General features: G+C 36.8%; 1 protein-coding gene across 3 annotated transcripts in view; it reads right to left on the bottom strand.

Moving 5' to 3' along the window:
• Ttc27 (tetratricopeptide repeat domain 27) overlaps positions 1–22,506 on the bottom strand; it is a 168,012-nt gene that overhangs the window by 8,817 nt on the left and 136,689 nt on the right. For all 3 annotated transcript variants that reach the window (XM_046441613.1, XM_058578456.1, XM_058578455.1), the window contains 3 exons: positions 7,005–7,202; positions 5,628–5,739; positions 1,354–1,454 (listed from right to left, as the gene is read on the bottom strand). In XM_046441613.1, the coding sequence (XP_046297569.1) occupies positions 1,354–1,454; positions 5,628–5,739; positions 7,005–7,202 (411 nt within the window). The remainder of the gene's footprint in view (positions 1–1,353; positions 1,455–5,627; positions 5,740–7,004; positions 7,203–22,506) is intronic.

Genomic DNA, 22,506 nt, shown 5'->3' with positions numbered 1-22,506 from the left:
AGCAGGTACAAATTTATGTAAAAATAATAACTGATTAAAAAAAAAAAAAAAGGCTTTGCGGAGAGATAAGGGAACAGAAGGAGTACATCCTTCAAAGAGAAACAGTTATGGATGGGTTAGTGATCTAATCAGAAGCAGGAAACTCAGCTCCAGATCTGGAAGTCACAGAATAAGCTTGCTTCCTTGCCTTTCAAGAGTGTTCTTGCAGATTTCTTGCAGAGCACTCTTGCAAAGCTGGAAGGAAATATAGCTCACCTAAATACAAATGGGAAAGTGAATTAATTATCTACTGAGGCAAAAATAAGGCCTTAATCTAAAAAGATCAAACAATTAACAAAGACAAACTTTGGAAATGTTCTATAAAAATTTTTAAAAATATCTAGAAATGGCTTCCATGTGCCATAGACTTTCTCTCACAAGTAAATCAAATTGGTTTGCAACCCAAGACTAAATGGTGAAAGCAAGGTAATATTAGAAAACAAAGTACTGAATTGTATAAGAAGTTATATTTCTTTAAATTTTGCTTCCAGAGGTATGATCCAAGCCTGACTACACATTAGAATCACCTAGGAAATCTAATAGATTTCCAGGCTCCATCCCAAACCTGATCTGTAGCTGTCACAAAGTCTAAGATCACCTTCCAAAGATGATTCCCCCTGGGTGATTCTTAGGCATCTCCACCCCAGCCCTGGTGCATAGGGTAGAATTTGTAAACTAATGGCATATTTCAGTTGTCAAAACAGCCATCTATCATAACAATGTTTTTTTTTTTTAAATCAAATCCTTCTAGCATAAACTTAATAGTTTTATCTAAATAAAATTTTTACATACCTAACAACCTTTTTAAAAGGAAACACTTTATCATTATTATTATAAATGAAAAATAAGCAATAATATTCATGAAATTGTAGGTTTGATGTGCCAATAATGCTTTTTCTAATATGCACTGAAATAAATACACATTAAATTCACAAGTGGTAGCCAGAGATATGAAAAATTGTGCTCTACATGTGTAATAAGGATTGTAATGCATTCTGCTGTCATATATAAATTAAAAAAAAAAAAAAACAAGTGGCATCAGAAGCATATACTTGGTAAAAGTGATAATAAATAGAAGGGCAATTTTTAATTATAACCATTAATTTCAAAGACTCCTAAGTTCCTCACGTTCAGGAGATCTAGCCATGGGACCAATAATATTCACATCAACACAACCAATCACCTGGAGACTGTTATCTAAAATATAATGTGGCCTAAAATTATCCTTGATGTAAAGGAAGACTTAAGAACAGTTAGCTAAGATTAATGACTTTTTACCATCTGACAGTTCTAATTAATTCACGTCACTCTCACCTTTGCTTTAGATAATAAGCCCCGTAAATTGAGTCGGACTGAAGAAAGCACTTGTACAGCTTCTTGGGGACTGGATTTGTTTTTACTGCATTTTATAGCCACTGCAAGATAAAGATGGGAAAAATACCCATTAAGAATTGGCAATGAAAACTTATAGGTACAAAAACCAATTATTTAGTTAGAATTTATGATAATTGTCTTTAGAAATATTTCTACCTGGAAAATATAAAAAAAATTTTTAGTTGTAGATGGACATAATAACTTTATTTTATTTATTTATTATGGAGTGCTGAGGATTGAAACCAGTGCCTCACATGTGTTAGGCAAGCACTCTAGCACTGAGCCACAAAGTGCCAGAAAGTTTTTACTGAAAGTTTTTACTTTTGAAAAATAATGATGTGCACTTTCCCTAACCTCTTCCCTCCTCCTCCTCCTCCTCCTTCTTCTTCTTCTTCTTTTTTTTAATGCTGGGGAACAAACCTAGAGCTTGCACATGCTAGGCAAGCGCTCTGCCACTGAGCTATAACCTCCTATCCCCCTTCTTTATGAAAGAAGTTTACTGCTAAGAAGAATTTTGAGGAAAATAAGTGGTCTCAGTTGAGTTATAGATCACCAGGAAGAGAACTTAAATTCATCAACATATAAACACACACAATGTGCACAGACTAATAAGTTAGGCAAGGAGACAAAAAATCTTATCAAAAACAAGGTATGCTCATAGGACAAAAACAGATGCAACATATTTCAGTGTAGCTTTCCACGGTGTCAAGTCCCTAATGGGAACTCACAGTTGCTGATGACACTAGCTCAAGTGACATGCCAGGGATGTAGAGCTTAATGCTTACTGCATGTCCGTACTCAGAAGTTAATAGCACGCTTCCGGAGGAACTGACACCAACCATCTATGTGTCTTCCATTTAGGGAATTTGTCCACAACCAGGTTCTTGGGTTCCTGCGCCATACTTGGCATCGGCAAGGAGAGCAGGAAAGTGAAATTACTCATCTCAGACGACTCTGCCTCCAGCATTCTGGGGAACCCATTTTCCTAGAAGTTGGATTTATGAAGGGGGCATACTGCTCCCTGGCAAAAGGCCCAGCTATTAATACTTTAAAACAACAAATGAAGAGCTCTGCACAAACATAATGCCTGGTATCTCTCCACTGATTTGTTCTTGCTTTTGTTCCTTGAAGCTATGCTCACTAAATTCAAACAGACTAATAACCAGATCCTGTTTTAAAACTCCACTATACAGTACAAGTATTTAAAGTCTGCTTTATACTCTAGATCACAGACCATGGTTGAAAAATAGATTTCTTTTTGCACTGCAAACTCTAATCAATTGGTGGAGGCTGCCTGTACCTAGCAAAATGTTTTGTCACTAATCAATAGCATCTTCTTTGGTTAGTAAGAGCTAGGTTTGACCTTCCTACTTCAGAATAATGATTAGACTTCAACATTTCTCAGCTAATGGTTGAAAGGATGCATGGTAATTAGCAATGTTAATCCCATTTTCAGAAAGATCAGTTGTCTCAGAGATAGTTAAGAATTATGTTTGGGCGGGGGATGTGGCTCAAGCGGTAGAGCGCTTGCCTGGCATGCGCAGGGCGCTGAGTTCAATCCTCAGCACCACATAAAAATAAGAAAATAAAGATGTTGTGTCCATCGAAAACTAAAAACATAAATATTAAAAAATTCTCTCTTAAAAAAAAAGTTATGTCTGTTTCTTTTAATAGAGAAAGTTGTAACTACCATGGTAGAGGTATTTGGGCCGTTTAATACTTAGTAGCTTGTATCAGACACAACTATATTTCTTTAATTTTTTATTTTCATTATGAGAAAGAAAGAGCAAAAAGACAAACACACATTCTATTAGTTCCCTTCTCAATCCTATTTCCAAAAGGCATTAAAGATAGAGACAGAGCTAGGGCAAGGGAGAAGGAGAAGGAAAGAAATCGTCTGCTGTTTCAAAGTATCAGAAAATCCAAATGAGAAGTACCTCATGACTGAAGACAGTTAAAAAGCATAAACATATCCCTGCCCCGTCCCCCAAAAAAACCCCAAAGCAAAGAAAGAGCATAACTACTATTTATTATTGTGAAAGTTCCAGGATGACAAAGAACAAAGGAGCTTTTGCCCACCCTTTCCCAGAACACAGCATCACAAAAACCGTAAATGAATATCCCCAGACAATGCAAATGGGCACACAATGACAGTGCTGTTACACATGGGTCTCAAATGCCACGTCAAGACTGCAATGTTTACTCAAGCTGTAACGTTCATGGCGACTCTGACCAACAGCAACCCAACAGGGAGCAAAGATTTCTTAAATGCTATATTTCCTTTTTACCATGGGTGGGGTGGAGAGAAAGACAAAAAAGAAAACAGAAATCCAGCTCCTTCTTTGAACACTGGTGCACAAATGCAATAAACACAAGGTTAAGATTTATCCTTATAACCTAAAGTATATTAGAAACTAAAGGTGAGCTTCCATTCAAATATACTTAAAATGTAGGAGCACCAACCCATAATCCATTAAAGTCCAAGGAGAACTTCAGAGAATACACACTTGTTTTTCTCAAGTCTGTCCTAATGGAAAAATGGTGCCGTAAGTTCAAAATCAACTTTAAGCTGAAAAATGAAGATTTTTCCCCCCTGCAGTATTGCTTTTACTTGCATATTTGTAAGTTGACAAGTTTAATACCAGCACTTGGTGATTACAGACAATATCTTGGCTTCGATTTTTACAGAACTAGTAGTTCACAGAATGTTTAGATGTAGCAAGCTTAAGTAGATAAATTCTTCAGAGTAAATCCCACCCTACTAATTATGTGCATAATACACCTTAGTGTAGGTTTCCCCAAACATAACCTTGTATCTACAAATGCCAAAGGCAAAAGGCATGAACCCTCTAAGCCCAGCCACCATAAGGCCAGCACAAGTCACATGAACTCTAGTCACCCTAAAGTGTGCTTCCACTGATCTACTGCAACTGCCTCCAAATCCTCTATACAGAATTTCAGCTGTACAGAGTTCAACACTTTTACCTTATCTGCCAATAGCTAATGGTCCAGGAAATTGGAATTTATATCCTTTTAGTCAAAGATATGAGAGGCCATAGAAGAATTATTAACTACCAAGCCCATTTCTAAACTGAGTGTTCTGGGACTTTTTTATAGACAAGTTAAATTTTATCCTTGTTCTCCATTTTTCTCTTTTTAGTTTTGAGCCCTTATCATATAACCCAAGATCCTTCACTTCAGAAGAATCAGGGTGAGTAGGGGTGGGAGGATAAGGGATTAATATTTAAATCATGTGTAAAATAATGCTAAGTGTTTAAATGATTTCATTTATTCCTCCTAACAACCATAGGGAGGTATTACCCCGATTTTACCTGCAATAAACTAAGGTTCAGAGAAGTTAAGTCACTGAAGTCACCTAGCAAGCACACAGCAGAGTGGTCCTGGAGCTTTAGTCTTCCAGATTGTGAAGCTCTGCCCTTTTCATTGTGCCTTGGTGGCTCTCTATTTGCTGTCACTATTAGTGACAGGAAGAAGTTAAAGCAGAGAAGTAGGAAGACTTTAGGATAGGTTCATGTCCTTTTCTTTTAGTTCCTAACAATGGGACTTTGCTATTTCATTGGAACCAGAACATCACACACTAATATTCAAATGTAAACATAGAAATGAATTACTACATTTACCTGGTATTTTTTTCATTAATGCAAATAATTAAAAGTGGTCTTTAACTAAACTATTAGGCAAACACTTTTTGTGAGGCCAGCCACCCTTCAAATTATACTCTTTAAATTTGCTAAAGATAGGGACTGGATTGTATTTTATATTTCTTTTTAGCTCTTTGTATATTGCTGAGTACTTCAGAGATCTACATATTTTTATGAATAAATATTTTTATTTCTAAATGAAGAATATGAGTCAAGAAAAAGTTAACAGATTTCCTTAGTACTACATAATCAATACAGACTGTGTGGAGTGAAGGTTATTTATAGCTGAAAAGGTATTTTGCATCTCCACAAAAGTTTCTAATTCCTACCATTTATTCAAACAGTATTTTGTGCTTAAGCCTCTACCCTGTTTCTTCTAATTGCTCCAGAGTACCTACTTCAAAGTAGCTGGTCTATGTTTTCTGAATTAAGAATAAATTTTAATATAATGAAATCATCTAAGATTACTTACAATGGAACTTTGCTTTTTAACTACCACCTTTTTTTTAATCAGTAAAAAATACATTAAAATAGGCTATGGAAATCAAATACCATGTGCAAGTCCTAAGGCTCTCTGAACAACTTCCTTAAATGATGTAATATCTTTTTCCCAACAACTGGACTGTGTGTCACACTTGTATGCCTTCGAGAGACACTGGAATGCCTAAGGAAAAAGAAAGAACAATATTTAGACTAATAAGTAGAATTCACATTTCAAATTGTTTCCTGGAAGTCATATGGAACTAATTCCAAACTTCAAAAACCAGCATCTGCACTGTATAGTACAGTCTTTATTATTCTCAAAGACGGGGCAACAATGCACACCCAACAGCAATAAGCAATTACAAGAAATCAATGACTGCATCTAGATGTCTATCTATGTTATTTGATTCCCTGAAACCAAAAAATATAAAGGTCATACTTCAAATCTGTAAGCAGTGTACAGATTTCTTCATCATTTATAACTCTCAGCTTAAGAAACCCGTTTAGAGAATGAGGAGTGAACGTGGTAAAAACTATGGAGCTGCTGGTAGGTATGTGATCTCACTTAAGCTTAAGACACTCTCTTTCATTTTCTTGCCAACTCAAGGCAGAAGTCATAGATCAGAGAATTCAGACCCTTAATTCCAAGAGAGTACATAATTCAAGAAGAAATGGAAGGACAGAAGGTAGGAGTGTGTGCATGCACGCATGGGATGTTTTCTCCGGGTTGACAGGGCAATGGTAGAAGCCAGCTATGTGCACTAAGGGAGGAGAGAATGGCTTAGAATCCCATAGATTAGCTGTACCGTGGCTAATTCCAAACCCACGCAACGAGTACATTTGATTTGTTGTGGATGTTTTGAAAAGAAACACAAAACAAATATTCCAACCTTGGAAACTGGGAGCTCCTTTAGGTTCAGAGATAAGAGGCTAACAGTACAACTGGCCTTCTATTGCCCTTGTGAGAAAGGGGCAAGACAACCTTTACAAAGCATTATGTTAGACTTTATAAGTTCTTCTTCAATCTACTTATCTAGTCCCTTATTTTTCCCCTTTATAGTCCCTGCCTCAGATCTCAACAGTCTTTCTGTCCTTGTTCCAGTCTGCCTAAGTCTTTAGCAATGAGCCTGTTAAAGGGGTGCAGAACAAGGAACAAGAGCCAGCTGTTTTCTGCAGACCCAACAGGGGTAGCAGGTTACAGACCCATTTTGCAGGTAACAGCAGTTACATCAGAAAACTTCATGAAAAGTCAAAAGATGACTGTAACAAGTCCTAACCTGCACACAATTCAAAGTGCTTATGTAAAAGACTAAATCAAAACTGATCTGAGCATATTGATTGTATCTTTAAGATTATTAAACTCTTCTTCCACCCCTCAGAAAAGCAGGTCTACTGCACACATGCTGAACAAAAGGCTCGGGCCAGGAGGACCGAGGGAGGCCTTACCTTTTCATTCTCATCAGGCTTTTCACTCTGCCCATTTCCACACACTTGGGCATACAGCCTCCAGATTTCGCCATCATTGGTGACTCTTGAAGTTACTCTGCCAAATAACTCCTGCAGCTTCCCTTTGAGGCTGGTGGCGACACCTCCACTGCGATCAGTCATCCCATCAACCACTGCCCTGACCAGAATTTTAAGGACCTTAAAATATGCACAGAAAAACTAGTGAGCTAGAAACCATAAAACAGCAACAAAAATAAAGAGCTATCGTCACCCGTCACCCGACAACAAAGACAATGATAATGAATAACCAACCACATGAGGCCAATTAGGACATCACTGATACATTTTTAAAACATAAAGTCAAGCCATCCTGAACCACTCTATAGAATCACCTGCTGACCGCCTCTCTGGATGTCCCTTCTCAGGCTCCTTGGAGGGCTCTTACCTCTTCTCACTTGGATTACTGTTTCATACCGGTGGCTTCAAATGTGTCATCAATTCTATTCTGATTGTGTCCCTACAGCTTCAGCCAGGCTTCTCTCCAGGGGTCCGTGACTGTCACCTCAGTGCCTACTGGCAGGTCTGCTGTTATCTCACACCTATCTACCCAAGAGTGAATCACACCCCGCAGCCCCCTCCCTCCTCTAGTCTCTCTGAGCTTGTATCCACATAGTTCCCAGAGCCAGGAACCTGCAGCAGCAACCTAGATTCTCTTTTCTACCATTTTGCCACATCTAACTGATTTGATTCAACATTCCCTATGAATCCTAAACTCTCCTTAGTTTAGGCCTCTTTTATTTCCCCCTGGACTGCTATGACAACATTCTGACTCTTTTTAAAGGGGTCCTGGGGCTGAGGTTATAGCTTAGTGGTAGAAAGCGTGCCTAGCACATGTGAGGCACTGGGTTTGATTCTCAGCACCACATAAAAAAAATAAAATAAAGGTTTTGTGTCCATCTATAACTAAAAAAAATTTAAAAATAATAAAGGGGTCCTGGTTCTTCTTCATTACTGAATGATAAATTGCTACTACATTTGCAATAGGTGCTCAGAAAATATCTGTTTTCCCATTAACTACCCCATGTCAGCTCACCATTTAGCAACTTCTTGGTTATCCTGTTCTTAGCTAGTCCTTATGCTTTTATACTTAATACTTGGTTAGGCTGAAGCTGTAGGGACACAATCAGAATAGAATTGATGACACATTTGAAGCCACGGGTATGAAACAGTAATCCAAGATACAAAGATAACACTTTTATCCTAGGTGTTTTGATCTCAGGATGGCTGCTTGGAGACATAGAAAGTACATCCTTAATCTTTTACTCCTTGATAGGGGACAATGAAGACACCTGGACTCATCTAAAGAGCGAGTTTGAAATACTCTTAGACCATTCTGCTCAGTGCCCTCCATGAACTGCCAGCACCTGGGAGCTTGTCAGAAATTCAGACCCCTAAGTGAAGATGCTGACCCATTCTGGACCAAGATCCTACATTTCTAACAAGTTCCCAGGTGATGCTGATGTTGATGGCCTGCAGACCACACTTCGAGGAGCAAAGCCCAAGAGACAGGTGCCCACATCTTCCTTCTTTCCGTGAACTTCAGGGAGATGACTACACTTCATCATCTTGCATCACCAGTGTCTATACCATAGTGCCCACTGAATAAGCACTTGTGTCTGAAAGGCTGAAGGGAATGCAACACTTTCAGAAAGTGTTACTAAGAGAAATGAAATCAAACTGACCACTCTGCTCTGTCTCCTCAGAAAACATTCTGATCCATGCATGAAATGTGGAATTGAGGCTCCTCTAGAATGAATATAATTGCTTTTAGGAATGTAAACTAAAACTTGTGGTCCTTGTTACATATAGCAATAAAAGTGGACAGGACAAGAGAACATTCAGTTGTGCTTTTTTTCTCTTGTTTGAACAAAGTATATTGTCTCTGCCTGTAAATTCACATTGCAATTACACGTGTAGTTTTAACCCTAAAAGTAATGAAATTCATATTATAAGCCCATTTGTGGATTTTAAATCTGAAAATATCAATGCAGAGGGAACAATATGAATATGCACTACTTGCTTCAAGTAATCATTCTTTCTTTTTCCTCTTTTTTTTTTTTTTTTTTTGGTGGTGCTGAGGTTTGAACACAGGGGCCTCGCAGACCTGCTAGCAAGCACTCTACCACTGGGCTACATTCCCAGCTCTATTCTACAAGCATTTCATGAACTAAGATGTTTTAAAAGGGGTTATCTATTAAAATAGCTATTAACAGGTAAAAATGAAACACACTAAATTAGTGAACTACTTTGCTACTTCTGGGATCTCACGGTTGACCCAATAGCCCATCCCCTTATTTTCTCCTACTTGAGGGGTCGATGGTAGAGAGAAAGTTTTTGCTTTTCTCACACTGAAAATGGAAAGCTGCAGTGCTGGCAATTTGAGAGGGAAAAAGTTTGTTGTTGTTGGTAGGTCAGGTAGAGGAAGACTTTTAACTTGTTTTCAAAATATGTATCCTCACGAAGGATGAACCAAAGCCAAAGGAATGGTGAGATCCCCTGGGCCACCTCATCCATGGGAAGGAAAGAGTGTGAGGGTTAAGCTCACTCTCAAGAGGGGCAGATGAGAAGAGTTGCAAAGGAGGTTAGGAAGCAGCACCTGGTGGGGCAGGAAGTGAGAAACTCTGGAAGTCAAGTGAGAAAGTATTCTAGAAAGGAGAGATCAGGGGTGCTTAATTAGGCTGTCAGGCTGAGTAACCTGAGGACCAACAACTGTGCTCTGGCCCTGGCAACACAGACCTTGACTACTGCACTTGCAGTAGATTGGTGGCAGTAAAGTCTCCAAAGAGGATGCAAGGAGAGGGGCTGGAGACTGTGGCAAGAAGCAGCAGAGACACAGGCCAGAGTGGGGTTTTTGTGGCTAAATTAATTATATGCAGTTTGAAAACACTGATAACTTTCAAAGGTTAGCACATGAGATAAATGTATTCAGTGACATTTTCCTCATTTGTACTATAACAATTTACAGAAGCAAATTTTAATCCATGGTAAATATAAGGAAAGGCCCAGTTGACTTTTTATCTGATCTGTATACACAAATTTTTTTCATGGTATTTCAGGTAATTTCACAATCCCCTAAAGCCTACTAGCAGGCCCTTCATATCCTAATTCGTCGAGCATGGTCTGGGATTCCAGTCTTGTCTCCCAGTGATTCCTGCATGTGAATAAGTGAATGTCTTAGAAAAGCTCCACTAGCTTTCTGTCAGCTTCCTCCCTGTTCTTAATATCGCTCTTGTCACTCTGAGAGGTCTAAACTTCTGACATGGTCTGCTAAAAGCAAGACCTTAGCTGGTTAGTCGAGGCTCTGTGGCCTTGCCTGGGAGCACTTCTGCGGCCAATGTAGCTCCTAGAAGGTGCTGGATCCATTTCCCTGCCTTTTCAACTACACTCTCCTCTAAGCCATGTCTACAGCTGTTTTCTCCCTGAAAGGGAGCATGAAAGTTGTAGTGGGGTGAATAGTGTCCCCCCAAATTTGTGTCCAGTCAGAACCTCAGAATGTGGCTTTATTTGAAAATAGGGTCTCTCAGATATAATTCGTTAAGACGAGGTCATACTGAACTAGGTATTTCTGAATACCGAACTCTATTTCTTTAGAGAAATAGGGAAGTCCACACTTTGATATGGATTTCTGGCCTTCAGAATTGAATGAAGAGAATAAACTTTTGTCATTGGGAGACAATTTATTACAGCAGCCCTCAGAAACCTATACAGCAGTTTTAAGTGAAAAGACCAAGAAAACATTAAAAACATTGAAACTAAGACTTTCCAAGACACTCAGCCGACTTACAGTAATCATCTTTTGGCTCCAGGTCAGGAAACAATAAAATAAATGTCACTGTCACAGCCTATCTTTTCTATGGCTGGTGATCCCCAGTATCTCAATCACTGGTCATTATCATAAGTCATTATTTCTCCATGTGTACAAGTTTTAAATATCAAATCTCTCGATTCTCTCCATTATTGAAGTATGGCTTTTGTGTCCTGATAAAACATATTTCCTCTACCCCACAGCTGATAAAAATATTTATTATACTTTCCTTTTAGTGTTTTTATGGTTTCACTTTTTCTGTGATGATGATGACAAAAGCAGCTACATTTAAATAGCACTTGTATTAACTCATTTAATCTTATCTACAATTCTGTGAAGCAGACACTATTTTATGAAACTGAGGCACCAAGTGGTTAAGTCAGTCACTCAGGGTCACACAGTTAGTGATGGACAAAAATGAGATGCAAGCCCCCAGGCTAGACTGTCTAGCTGAGAGTCTGTGCTCTTACCAACAGCATAATTCTGCTTCTCAAGGAACTCCAATTTAAATATTTTATCCATCTGAATTCATTTTGGTTTAAGAAGTAAGGCAGAGCTTTAGCTTTTCATCTCAAACGTTTGGGCCAACTATTCTAAAACATATTGAATGTTCTATTTTTACACACAGATTTAAAATGCCATCATTATCATGTACTAAATTCTCATACCTACTTGAATCTGTTCCTACATTCTCGATACAATTCCATTTCATTCCTGAAGCAGATGTTAACTCTATATAATAAGGATATTATTAGCTTTCTGCCTTTCTTATTTGTTACAAATATTTTGTCACATATTTTTTTAATGCGGTCATAAAAATTCCTTCCAGTTTTCTTCTACTGCTTCAGAGTTCAAGAACTTTGGTAAGTATCCACTTCTATTCCTAATTTTTCTATGAGATTAAAAAAAACTGGCATATATTTAGCCCATTTGGAGTTCATTTGGTGTATCATAAAATAGTCTAAATATTTTTTTTTGGCCTGGATTTTACAGAGATTTCTTTTACCAATTTTTTATTGTAGCGAAATACACATAACATATAATTTACCATTTTAACCATTTTTAAGTGGACAGGGGTATTAACTACATTCATAATGTATGCAGTCATCACCACCATCCATCTGCATAACTCTTCATCTTGTAAAACTGAAACTCTGCCCTGTTAAACAATCACTCTATTCCTTCTCTCCTCAGTCCCAACCACCATTTTCCTTTCTGGGTTTCTGATTTTTGCTAGTTTGGTGCCTAATATAAGTGGAATCGTATATAGTATTTGTCCTTTTTTTTTTTGGTGGGGGGTACCAGAGATTGAATTCAACCACTGAGCCAAATCCTCAGCCCTATTTTGTATTTTATTTAGAGACAAGGTCTCACTGAGTTGTTTAGCAACTTGCCATTGCTGAGGTTGGCTTTGAACTCATGATCCTCCTGCCTCAGCTTTCAGAGCCACTGGGATTACAGGTGTGCGCCATCGTGTTCAACAGTACTTGTCTTTTTGTGTCTAGTTTATTTACTTAGCATAATGTCCTCAGGTTCGTCCATGTTGTAGCATGTCAGAATCTCATTCCTGTTTGAGGCCGGAATATACCATTATATGCATATACCACCTTTTGCTTCTCTATTCATTCACCAGTAGACCAATAAACACTAGGTTGCTTTCATGTTTTAGCTTCTGTGAATAATGCTTCTATGAACAAGGGTGTACAAACATCTATTTGAGACCCTGATTTAAAACCTATTGGCTTTATACCTGGAAGTGGAACTGCTAAACCATACAACAATTCTATTTTTAGTATTTTGAGGAATAGCCATACTGTTTTTCACAGTGGCTGTACCTCTTTACATTCTCACTAACACCATACAAGGGTTCTCTACATCCTTGCCAACACTTGTTATTTTCTGGGGGTTTTGTTGGTTTGTCTCTTTCTTTGGTAGTCATCCTAATAGGTGTGATGTGGTATCTCAATGCAGTTTTGATTTGCATTTTCCTAATGGTTAGTCTTTTCATGTGACAGTCTTTTCATGTGCTTATTTTATTGTTCACTTGTTGATTTTCTTTCTTTTTTTTTTTTTTTAATACTTTTTAGTTGTCAATGGACCTTTATTTTGTTTATTTATATGCAGTACTGAGAATCAAATCCAGGGCCTCACAGATGCTAGGCAAGCGCTTGCCACCGAGCCACAATCCCAGCCCTCACTTGTTGATTTTCTTTGGAAAAATGTCTATTCAAGTCCTTTGCCTATTTGTGAATTGGGTTGTTTGATTTGTTGTTGTTGAATTTTAGGCATTTTCTATATATTCTGGATATTAATCTCTTATCAAATATATGACTGGCAAGAATTTTTCCCAATCTTTAAGTTGCCCTTTTGTTCTGCTGACAGTATCTTTTGATACACAAAGGTTTTTAATTTTCAAGAAGTCCAATTTGTCTGTTTTTTCTTTTGTTGCCTGGGCCTTTGGTGTCAGATCCAAGAAACTACTGTCAAATTCAAAGTTTTTGCCCTATGTTTCCTTATAAGAGTTTTAGTTTTTAGCTCTTAACATTTAGGTCTTTGATCCAGTTTAGTTTTAGTATATGATGTTATTAAGGGTCCAATTTCATTTTTTGCATTTGGATATTCAGATTTCTCAGAACGATTTGTTGAAAAGACTGCCCTATCCCTGATGAATGGTCCTGGAACCCTTGTCAAAAATCATTTGATCATAGATGCAAAGGCTTATTTCAGGGCTCTCTACTCAATTCCATCAGTCTACATGTCTATATGCAAGTACCACACTGTTAAGCTTTAGTGGGGTTTTGAAAGAGATGGCACTGAAATCTGTAGATCAATTTGGTAATACTGACATCTTAACAATATTAAGTCTTCAGTCCATCAACAGGTTACGTTTCCATTTACTTGAATCAACTTCAATTTCTTTCAGCAATGTCTTGTCGTTTTCACTGTACAAATCTTTCACTTCCTCAATTAACTTATTTTGTTCTTTATGATGCCATTATAAATGGAATTACTTTTATAATTTCCTCTTTAGATTGGTTTTTGTTAATGTGTAGAAATACCACCGATTTTTTAATTTTTTATTTTTGTAGTTGTAGATGGACAGCATGCCTTTATTTTGTTTGTTTATTTTTACATGGTGCTGAGGATCAAATGCAGGGCCTCACACATGCAAGGCAAGCACTCTGCCACTGAGCTACAACCCTGGCCCCCAATACCACTGATTTTTGTTGTTGACTGTTTACTTTGTTGAAGTAATTTTATTAGTTCTACCACTTTTGTTGGAATCTTTAAATTATCTGCATATAAGATCATATTATATACAGAGATAATTTTATTTCTTCTTTTCCAATATGGATGCCTTTTGTTTGCTTTTCTTATTCAACTGCTCCAGCTAAAACTCCCAATATGGTGTTGAATTAAAGTGAAAGCAAGCATCCTTGATCTTAGATAAAAAGCTTTCAGTCTTTAACCATTGAGTATGATGATGATCACTGTTGTTTTTCCGCAGGTGGTTTTATTATGTTGAGGTATTTTCCTTCTATTCTACTGGATATTTGTATTAGGAAAGGATACTGAATTTTGTCAAATGCTTTTTCTGCATTAAGATGATAATATGGGTTTTTCCCCTTTGTTCTGTTAATATGGTGTATTACATTAATTGACTGTTAATATGGTGTATTACATTAATTGAACCACCCCCAAATTATGAGAAAAAACTAACTAGTTATGACATATAATACTTTTATTATTTTAATATCAATTTTCTAATATTTTGTTGGGGATTTTTATATTAATGTTCATAAGAGATTTTGATGTGTGATTTTCTTTCTTGTAGTGCCTTTGTCTGGTTCTGGTATCAGTAATGCTGGTTTCACAGAACAAGTTAGGAAGTGCTCCTTTCTCCTCATTTTTTTGGGAAAATTTTGATAAAATTTACCAATGAAGCCATCTGGTCCAGGACTTTTCTTTGTTGAGACATTTTTGATTATTGATTCAATCTCTTTACTAGCTATAAATCTACCCAAATTTCCTATTTCTTTGTGATTTAGCCTTGGTAGGTTGCGTTTCTAGGAATTTGTCCATTTCATCCAGGTTTTTCGTTGGCAAACAATTGCTCATAATACTATTGTAATCCTTTTTGTTTCTGTACAATCATGGATAATGGCCCTGTTTTCATTTGTCTTCAGTAATTTGAATCTTCTGTTTACTTAATTCATCTATCTAAAGGTTTGTCAATTTTGTTATCTTTTCAAAGAACCAACTTTTAGTTTCATACATTTTTCTCTATTGTTTTTCTATTCTCTATTTCATGTATCTCTGCTCTAATCCTTACTATTTCCTTTCTTCTGCTAGCTCTGAGTTGAGTCTGTTCTTCTTTTTCTAGTTTCTTACGTTGTAAAGTTATGTTGTTGACTTGAAATCTTTCCTTTGTTTTAATAATTATGTAGAAGTCTACACTCCCCCCTTAGCAATGCTTTTGCTATGTCCTACATTTTGGTATGTTGTGTTCCTTCATTTGTCTCTAAGTATGTTCTATTTGCTTTTATAATATCTTCTTTAATCCACTGATTATTTAAGAGTGCACTATTTAATTTATAACAATTTTGTTAATTTCTAGTTTTACTTCTGTTACTGATTTCTAACTTCATCCTGGGGTAGTCAGAGAAGATAATTTGTATGATGTCTATCTTTCTAAATCTGTTGAGATAATTTGAGGCTCAACATATGGTCTGTCCAAGAAAATGCTCCACATGCACTTGAAAAAAAAAAAAAAGTCTGCTATTGGTGTTGGGTAGAGTGTTCTACATACGTCTATTATAAAATTCAATAACATACAAAGCCTCTGCTCCCTCTATACTCATCCCTATCAGTCATCACAAAATTACGCCTTTAGACACTGCATGACCTAAAACATAAACTAAATTTCTTAATGCATTAATTTTTTAAGTTATGTAGAAAACAAACTGTGGAGTTACAAATTAAAGTTACAATAATACTAACTTTTAAACTAGTAAGTATATTGTAAATGTGTTAGTCTTTAAACAAAGAGTTACAAACTACTACTGCAATAATACTAGCTTTTGTAATTATTCATGTATTTACCTTTATTGAGATCCATATTCCTTTATATGGCTTTGAGTAACTGTCTAGTGTTCTTTCATTTTACCCAAAGCACAGGACTCCCTTGAACATTTTTTTGCAGGACAGGATTAATTCTAATGAACTCTCTTGGATTTTGTTTATCTGGGAGTGTCCTATTTTCTCCCTCATTTTTGAAGGAAAGTTTTATCAGATACAGAGTTCTCAGTTGACGTGTGTGTGTGTGTGTGTTTCTGGCCACCAAAGTTTTCTGTTGAGAAATCTGCTAGTAATCTTATTAAGGATTCCTTAATATGACACGTGAAAAATTCCTCTTAATCAATATAAACAGCCTTGCACTCTCTCAAATCCTACCCTAGAAATGCTGTATCAGTGGAGTCCATGTAATGACTTATAAACCCCTTGCCCACATTTATAATTCATTTACACAGAGCTTTTGTTTCATTCCCTAGACTAAATCTATTTCTTACATCCATCACAGACTATGCTTAGGAAATACAGCAAGCAGAGAATGACTATGAGGAACCAACACTGACCCCTGAAGAGAATTAAAGGCTTCTCATACAGAAGAGTGGCCAATCTCAGCTGCTGAGGAGGCTGAGGCAGAAGGATCATAAGTTTGAGGCCAGCCTCCACAACTCAGTGACAGTCTATCTCAAAATAAAACTAAAAAGAGATAGAAAGTGTTTGATCTCCAGAACTGCCCCCCATGGGGGAGGGTGATGCAATTCTAATATAAATGCTGGAAAATCTCCACAAAGGGAAAAGTCTAAGTGTCCCCTTCCCCAACACTAACCTTAACATCCTAAGCCAAGTTTCATCAAAATGTTGGCCTAACGCACAAAGTGTTAGCCCTTTGAATCCTGGAGGTCCTCATAGCAGGAAGGAATAAGATTGCATTAGGTCCTATTACAAAAACTTCCAGAAGGGCTCCAGGCCAGGAATGAAGCAATTTCCCATCTCCCCTGCTTGGCTAATTCTCTGCTCTACTTGGAGCTAAGTGAGTTGCTCTGTTTCCTGGTCTGATAACCCTAACCCTTGGCTTCCCCAAACCTCACTTAAACAAACAAATGAAACAAACTTAAGAGTGAAAACGGCTTTTGGTTAAACAGGTCTTGGTTTGGTGTTACTATTTGTTAAGCATAAGATAGCAGGATAGCAGACTTATTAGTTCACCTTGCTAAGCCTCAGATACCTCAGCAGTAAAATAAAAATAATACTTATTTTCCAAAGCTATAATTTGTATAAAATATATCTGTTCCCTTCCCTCTTTCCTTTCAGGTAATACTCAGCCATCAATTGCTCCACTTTAATTTGACTGACAACCTGTCCCACTGAACATCAATACCGCCTTGCCTCCAGAGAAAATATCAAATAGAAATCCACACAAAGGAACACTAACAATATGTAAAAATATATATTGTATAATTCTATTTATATGATATCCAAGAAAAAGAAAAACGAAATTGTGATGTCAGAAATCAGAAAGTAGCTGCCTATGGGGAAAGGAGTCATGGTTCATTTGAATGGAAAGGACGTAAGAAAATTTTCTGTGGTGATAAAAATAGAAATTATGGTTATATAAAAGGATATATAATAGTTAAGCAACATCAAGTTAACATTAAAAATATGTTGTGTTTTATTAGACATAAGTTATACCACAATTAATATAATCTTTTATGTACTATTCACATGCACTTTAATATGATGGAGAAATGTGTTTTAACATAAATCTTCCCACAAACTTAAGGTATGACACAAAGATAAATATCAGGCATGCTTACATGTGATTTCTATCTTCAGTTCCTACTAGCTATGTGACTGATCAAGTTATATAAGCTCTCTGGGCCTCACATTAATCAACTGTAAATTGAGGAATATTTTGTATATACCTCAAATACTATGATCTATAAAAGATAATCCACTGTAAGTGGCAAGACAATAGTAAGCACTCAATGTATGTTAATTCCCATATACAAACAGCAAATTAGGTGTCAAGAATATAATACTGAAATTATTTTTTCTAAAATGATTACCAGCTTATCAAGAAGAAAAGAAAAAGGAAAAAACTAAACAAATCAACATTAGCATTTAAACTGAGAAAGAAGCAGGGACACACACAAGGATGTGTACAGGATATTCCTGGAAAACTGAACAAGGGCTAATTATGCATGATTATGAAAATCAGTTTTATGATAATTAAAAGTATGTATAATCTAGAATATGAATATTTTAAAGGTATGATTATACAAAAGCATTCCTGATTTTACCAACCTACTTCTCAGTCAAAATTAGCACACAGAGTGGAGGGAATGGAACCGGGGAAAGGAGGAGGGAAGGGAAAGGGAAAGTACTGGGATTGAATTAAAGCAAATTATATTTCCTGCTTTTACCATTATGTCAAAATGACTCCTATTGTTTTCACTGAAAAGAACCTATAAGAAATAAAAAAGAAAAAGGAAAAAGAAATATCAGAACTAAATTGAAGGTATTCCCCTCCTTCTCTAGGTTCCTTCTCTTAAAAAAAAAAAAAAAAAGATTATGGGCTGGGGTTATGGCTCAGAGGTAAAGCGCTCATCTAGCATGCGAGAGGCACTGGGTTTGATCCTAAGCACCACATGAAAATAAAATAAAGATATTGCGTCCACCTATAGCTAAAAAATAAATATTTTTTTAAAAAAGATTAGGATATGGAAGAAACAAAAATGGTATTCCTTTATTACAAACACTGGAGAAGGAAAAATCGCAGAATGATCTGAGGCTAATTTACTCTGTGTCTGTATTAAAATGGGTGTAAATTTACATATTCTCATAAACTTACAATAAAAAAGAATTAACATCATTATAATCAGTATCTATAAAGAAATAGAAAAAAAACAGATAAAAAGAATTTTGAACCAAATTAAAATAGAATGGGGTCAGGTAGTGTCAAATGTGAAAATATCAGAGATTTTTTGAAAGACAACTGTTGCCAAACACATAGAGTCAAATTAAGGACAATTTTTTTTTTTTTACCCGAGATAAAAATATTCCAGGCAATCTATCAACTGTCTCTTGCACACTGAGACTAGTTGTCAGAGTATGAGACAAGTTGGAAGAGTATGCCACAAAGCTGGATATACCTATCACTAGCCATTTTGACTTTCTATCAATGAGGACCTAACCACTATAGAGTGATTCCACCCACACCCACCAGAAACTGCAGAGTGACAGCAGAATTCTATATTGCTTCTAAAGGGAGCTACTGAACCACACTCAGGGGTGCATGCCTATAATTCCAGTGACTTGGGAGGCTGAGACAGGAGGATTTCAAGTTTGAGACCAGCCTCAGCAGCTTAGCGAGGTCCTAAGCAACTTTGGCTCAGTGGTTAAATGTGGTTCAATCCCTAGCACCAAGTAAACAAAAATTCACCAAAAACCCTACAGGGAGCCACTGACAGGGCTTGCACACAATATAAACAGACAAATTATCTCACCATGGCTATCTCCTATTTGAATACCTGAAAACATTATCTTGGTGACTTTATCAGTCTTTATTAGCTTGGTGCTGAAGATGAGAGTTTGACCTGAGTAAGTCCCTGGTTATGCTCTCAGTAACATTTCCCCAATAAATCCAAGTGTGAATTTACATAACATTTAACATCTAACATAACATAACATCTAACATAAGCATGTTATGCTTCTCTAAGTGCTCTGTTTATGTGCAACATTTCCCAGAACAGGAACAACTCCAGGTCCCTGTGCAGGAGGGAAGTCTCAAGAATCTAAAGGCTGCCCTTGATTGTTTCCAAAAGTACTTAACTTTGATAAAAACTAATTTCAAGCTCATCAAAATATTCATGCTCAGATGAAATAGTAATGTACAAAAGAAAGTTTGTTTCATATTCTGAAACAAAGGAACAAAGGAAGAATTGGAGGAAAAAGAAATTAAAATATTACCTTGTCATGAATTTAAACAAAACCCTAATAATTTTATCTACAAAACAACTCAATTTTCACTTAGGTTTAGAGTGATATAAAATAATTATTGTAGTAAGACAGGAATAAGATTAGAAAAAATTAAATGGGAATCAGAACATATTTTGCTAGAGTTGAAAGTTACCTATGATTAAAGGGGTGAGAAGCTATGAATATGATCAGCAATATATGTCTGAAAAATCCATTTCAGGTAAAAGTAAAAGCACCTCAATTCATGCTGGGGAAAGTTTGGTGCTTTGTTTTGTTTTGCTTCACTCTTCTGAAAAATGCTAAAATACATTTCCATGAACTTTGGGTCTGTTTGTTTTTTCTTAGGTAGGGTTGCTGAAAGATTTCTAAGCAAGTGGTATAATTACAATGAATTGAACTTGGTATACAACAGGCCAAATCAACAACTGAAAGTTTTAGAATCAACTAACTATTCTCAGGTTATTTTGCCAGAATTGTCTCCATTGGTGTCTACTGTTGTGACTAACAATAAGATTATTCTAAACATTACTTCTCCTATGTTTACAGATATTCAAATACAGAAGTATTACCTAAACATTCGTAAGAAATTTTTTCATCCTGAGAATGAATGACATTCCTAAGCTGCAGGGGATAGGAAAAAGGAAATATAAATAAAATTCTCTAATTCCTTTTCAACTATTGCAATTGCAAGGGACTGGAATGATCCAGAAGGTGTCTATTTTATTCTAAATCACCTTCAATAAAGCAATTGTTTTATATTTCCATGCCTTTGTTTCAAATATATATAAGACTCTCAGATACGAGTTAGCAAGATTTAGTGTACTTAATAGAGCATTCAACTACAAAGCATTATCTTGGTACTTTATAACTCTCAAAACAGTCTCTGAACGGTTTTTCTGACTGGTATCATTAGTTCCCTTAAAATATGGAAATTAATGGGGGCAGGGAGCATGTACATTCCAGAGTCAAATACAGCTTTTTGACAGTACAAATCTATCCCATGCAGCTGTGGTGAGAATTAAATGAGCTAATATAAGTCAAGCTCTTAGAATAGTGTCTGACACACAGGGAGCTCTTGGTAAATGTTAGTTTTTATTACTTTATCATGTCCCACTTTGACTGCTTTATGTGCCTTGGAAAGCAGGAAAGAATAAGTGGCAGAGAATCAGAAAAGCCCTTTCCTCTGATGCTTACATACCAGAACAAACACAAGTTTATCTCTTCTGGGGGTGAGGGCCTAGACCTAGCCATTTGGGTTCTTTACATAAAACTAACTTATATTGGTGCCAAGCATGAATGGATGACTGGGATTTTCTCAGGATCCAAAACGCCAATCTGGTGAGCCCATGGTTACTAATCCTTAGCAGATATGAAGGATTACTGTCGGCTAAAGTACAGATTAAGAGGGGAAATCCCACTCACATCAGTAAGACAAGCAGAGGGATTTGAAACTGGAGGCACCTGACAGAAGCTGATCAATGAGGCCAGTTAAGGAGGCGCTGACACAGCCAAGCAGCAGCACAGACACCAATGGGAGAGAAGAGCAAACTGATGGCATGGAGACCTGTGTCTGTTCATGTCAAGAAGGAAGAAGCGGCACATTGTCCTCCTGATGAGGTGTGCAGGCTAGCCTAGCCTAGTCCAGCCCTGGAGGGCAGCACCAAGGTCCTCTCGTGCTCTGACAGTTAGCAGCACTGTCTAAATGAGAAGTGTTGTATTTTTTATATGTGAAAGAAAACAGAATTAACTTCAAGTTTATCTTGTTTTTTTAGGACAGAATTCAGAAAGCATTCTTACCAAAGAAAGATCTTTTTTAGAAACCACATAAGTATACAAAAGATAAATAGCATCCTCAGTCCTCTCATTTGCTTTGGGCCCTATCAGCGCCCTGTGCCATGGGGTGAGGTGTGAAGAAGAATGAATGTCTCCATGGAGAACTGCAGCCATGTAGACAGGACAAGTGCTAGAATGCTGGGGCACTGTGCAAGCTCATTTGCTAAAAACTCTGCTGCGCCACTCTTCACTTTTTAAGCCACCTTCACACTGTAAAATTCAAGTGCCTTCTTTCTGTAATGGATGCTCTCAATATGAAATATTTAGAAAGTACAAGGAAAAGAAAGAAAAGTATTTGAAGGGGTTAATATAGCTCCTCCAAGTGGGTATACGGTTTCATTAGAAGCCATAGATCTTTCAAATGGATTGCATGAACTGGAGCCTAAAGATAACTTGGTCAATTATACAGCTGTGCTTCCAAGACCAGGCATATAAGTCAAAGGCTGGGGCTCTAGGGCAGGGACCTGATAAGTTACATTTTAGAACAACTGGGGTACAAATAACATGTCCTAGGGCTACTAAGGTATTATCATGTATTTGTTGTTATTTCTGCTTTTTCAAGATTTCAAATTCATCTTTGCGTACATGTGACCTGTAGATCAAACTCAGGGCCTTACATGTGCTAGGCAAGCACTCTACCCCAGCCCTGAAGTTTATCATTCTAAATAGCATATGTTGATTACTACAAGTGTTAAGATATAAAGCATTACATTTTCTAGCTTCATATTCTATAAGCTCCTGCATACCATATCTTTG

This window comes from Marmota monax, unplaced genomic scaffold (genome assembly GCF_021218885.2).
Source record: "Marmota monax isolate L192 unplaced genomic scaffold, Marmota_monax_Labrador192_F-V1.1 WCK01_AAM20220418_F8-fsc00010, whole genome shotgun sequence".
NCBI classification, from domain to species: Eukaryota; Metazoa; Chordata; class Mammalia; order Rodentia; family Sciuridae; genus Marmota; species Marmota monax.
This window is presented reverse-complemented; position numbering and strand designations above follow the sequence as displayed.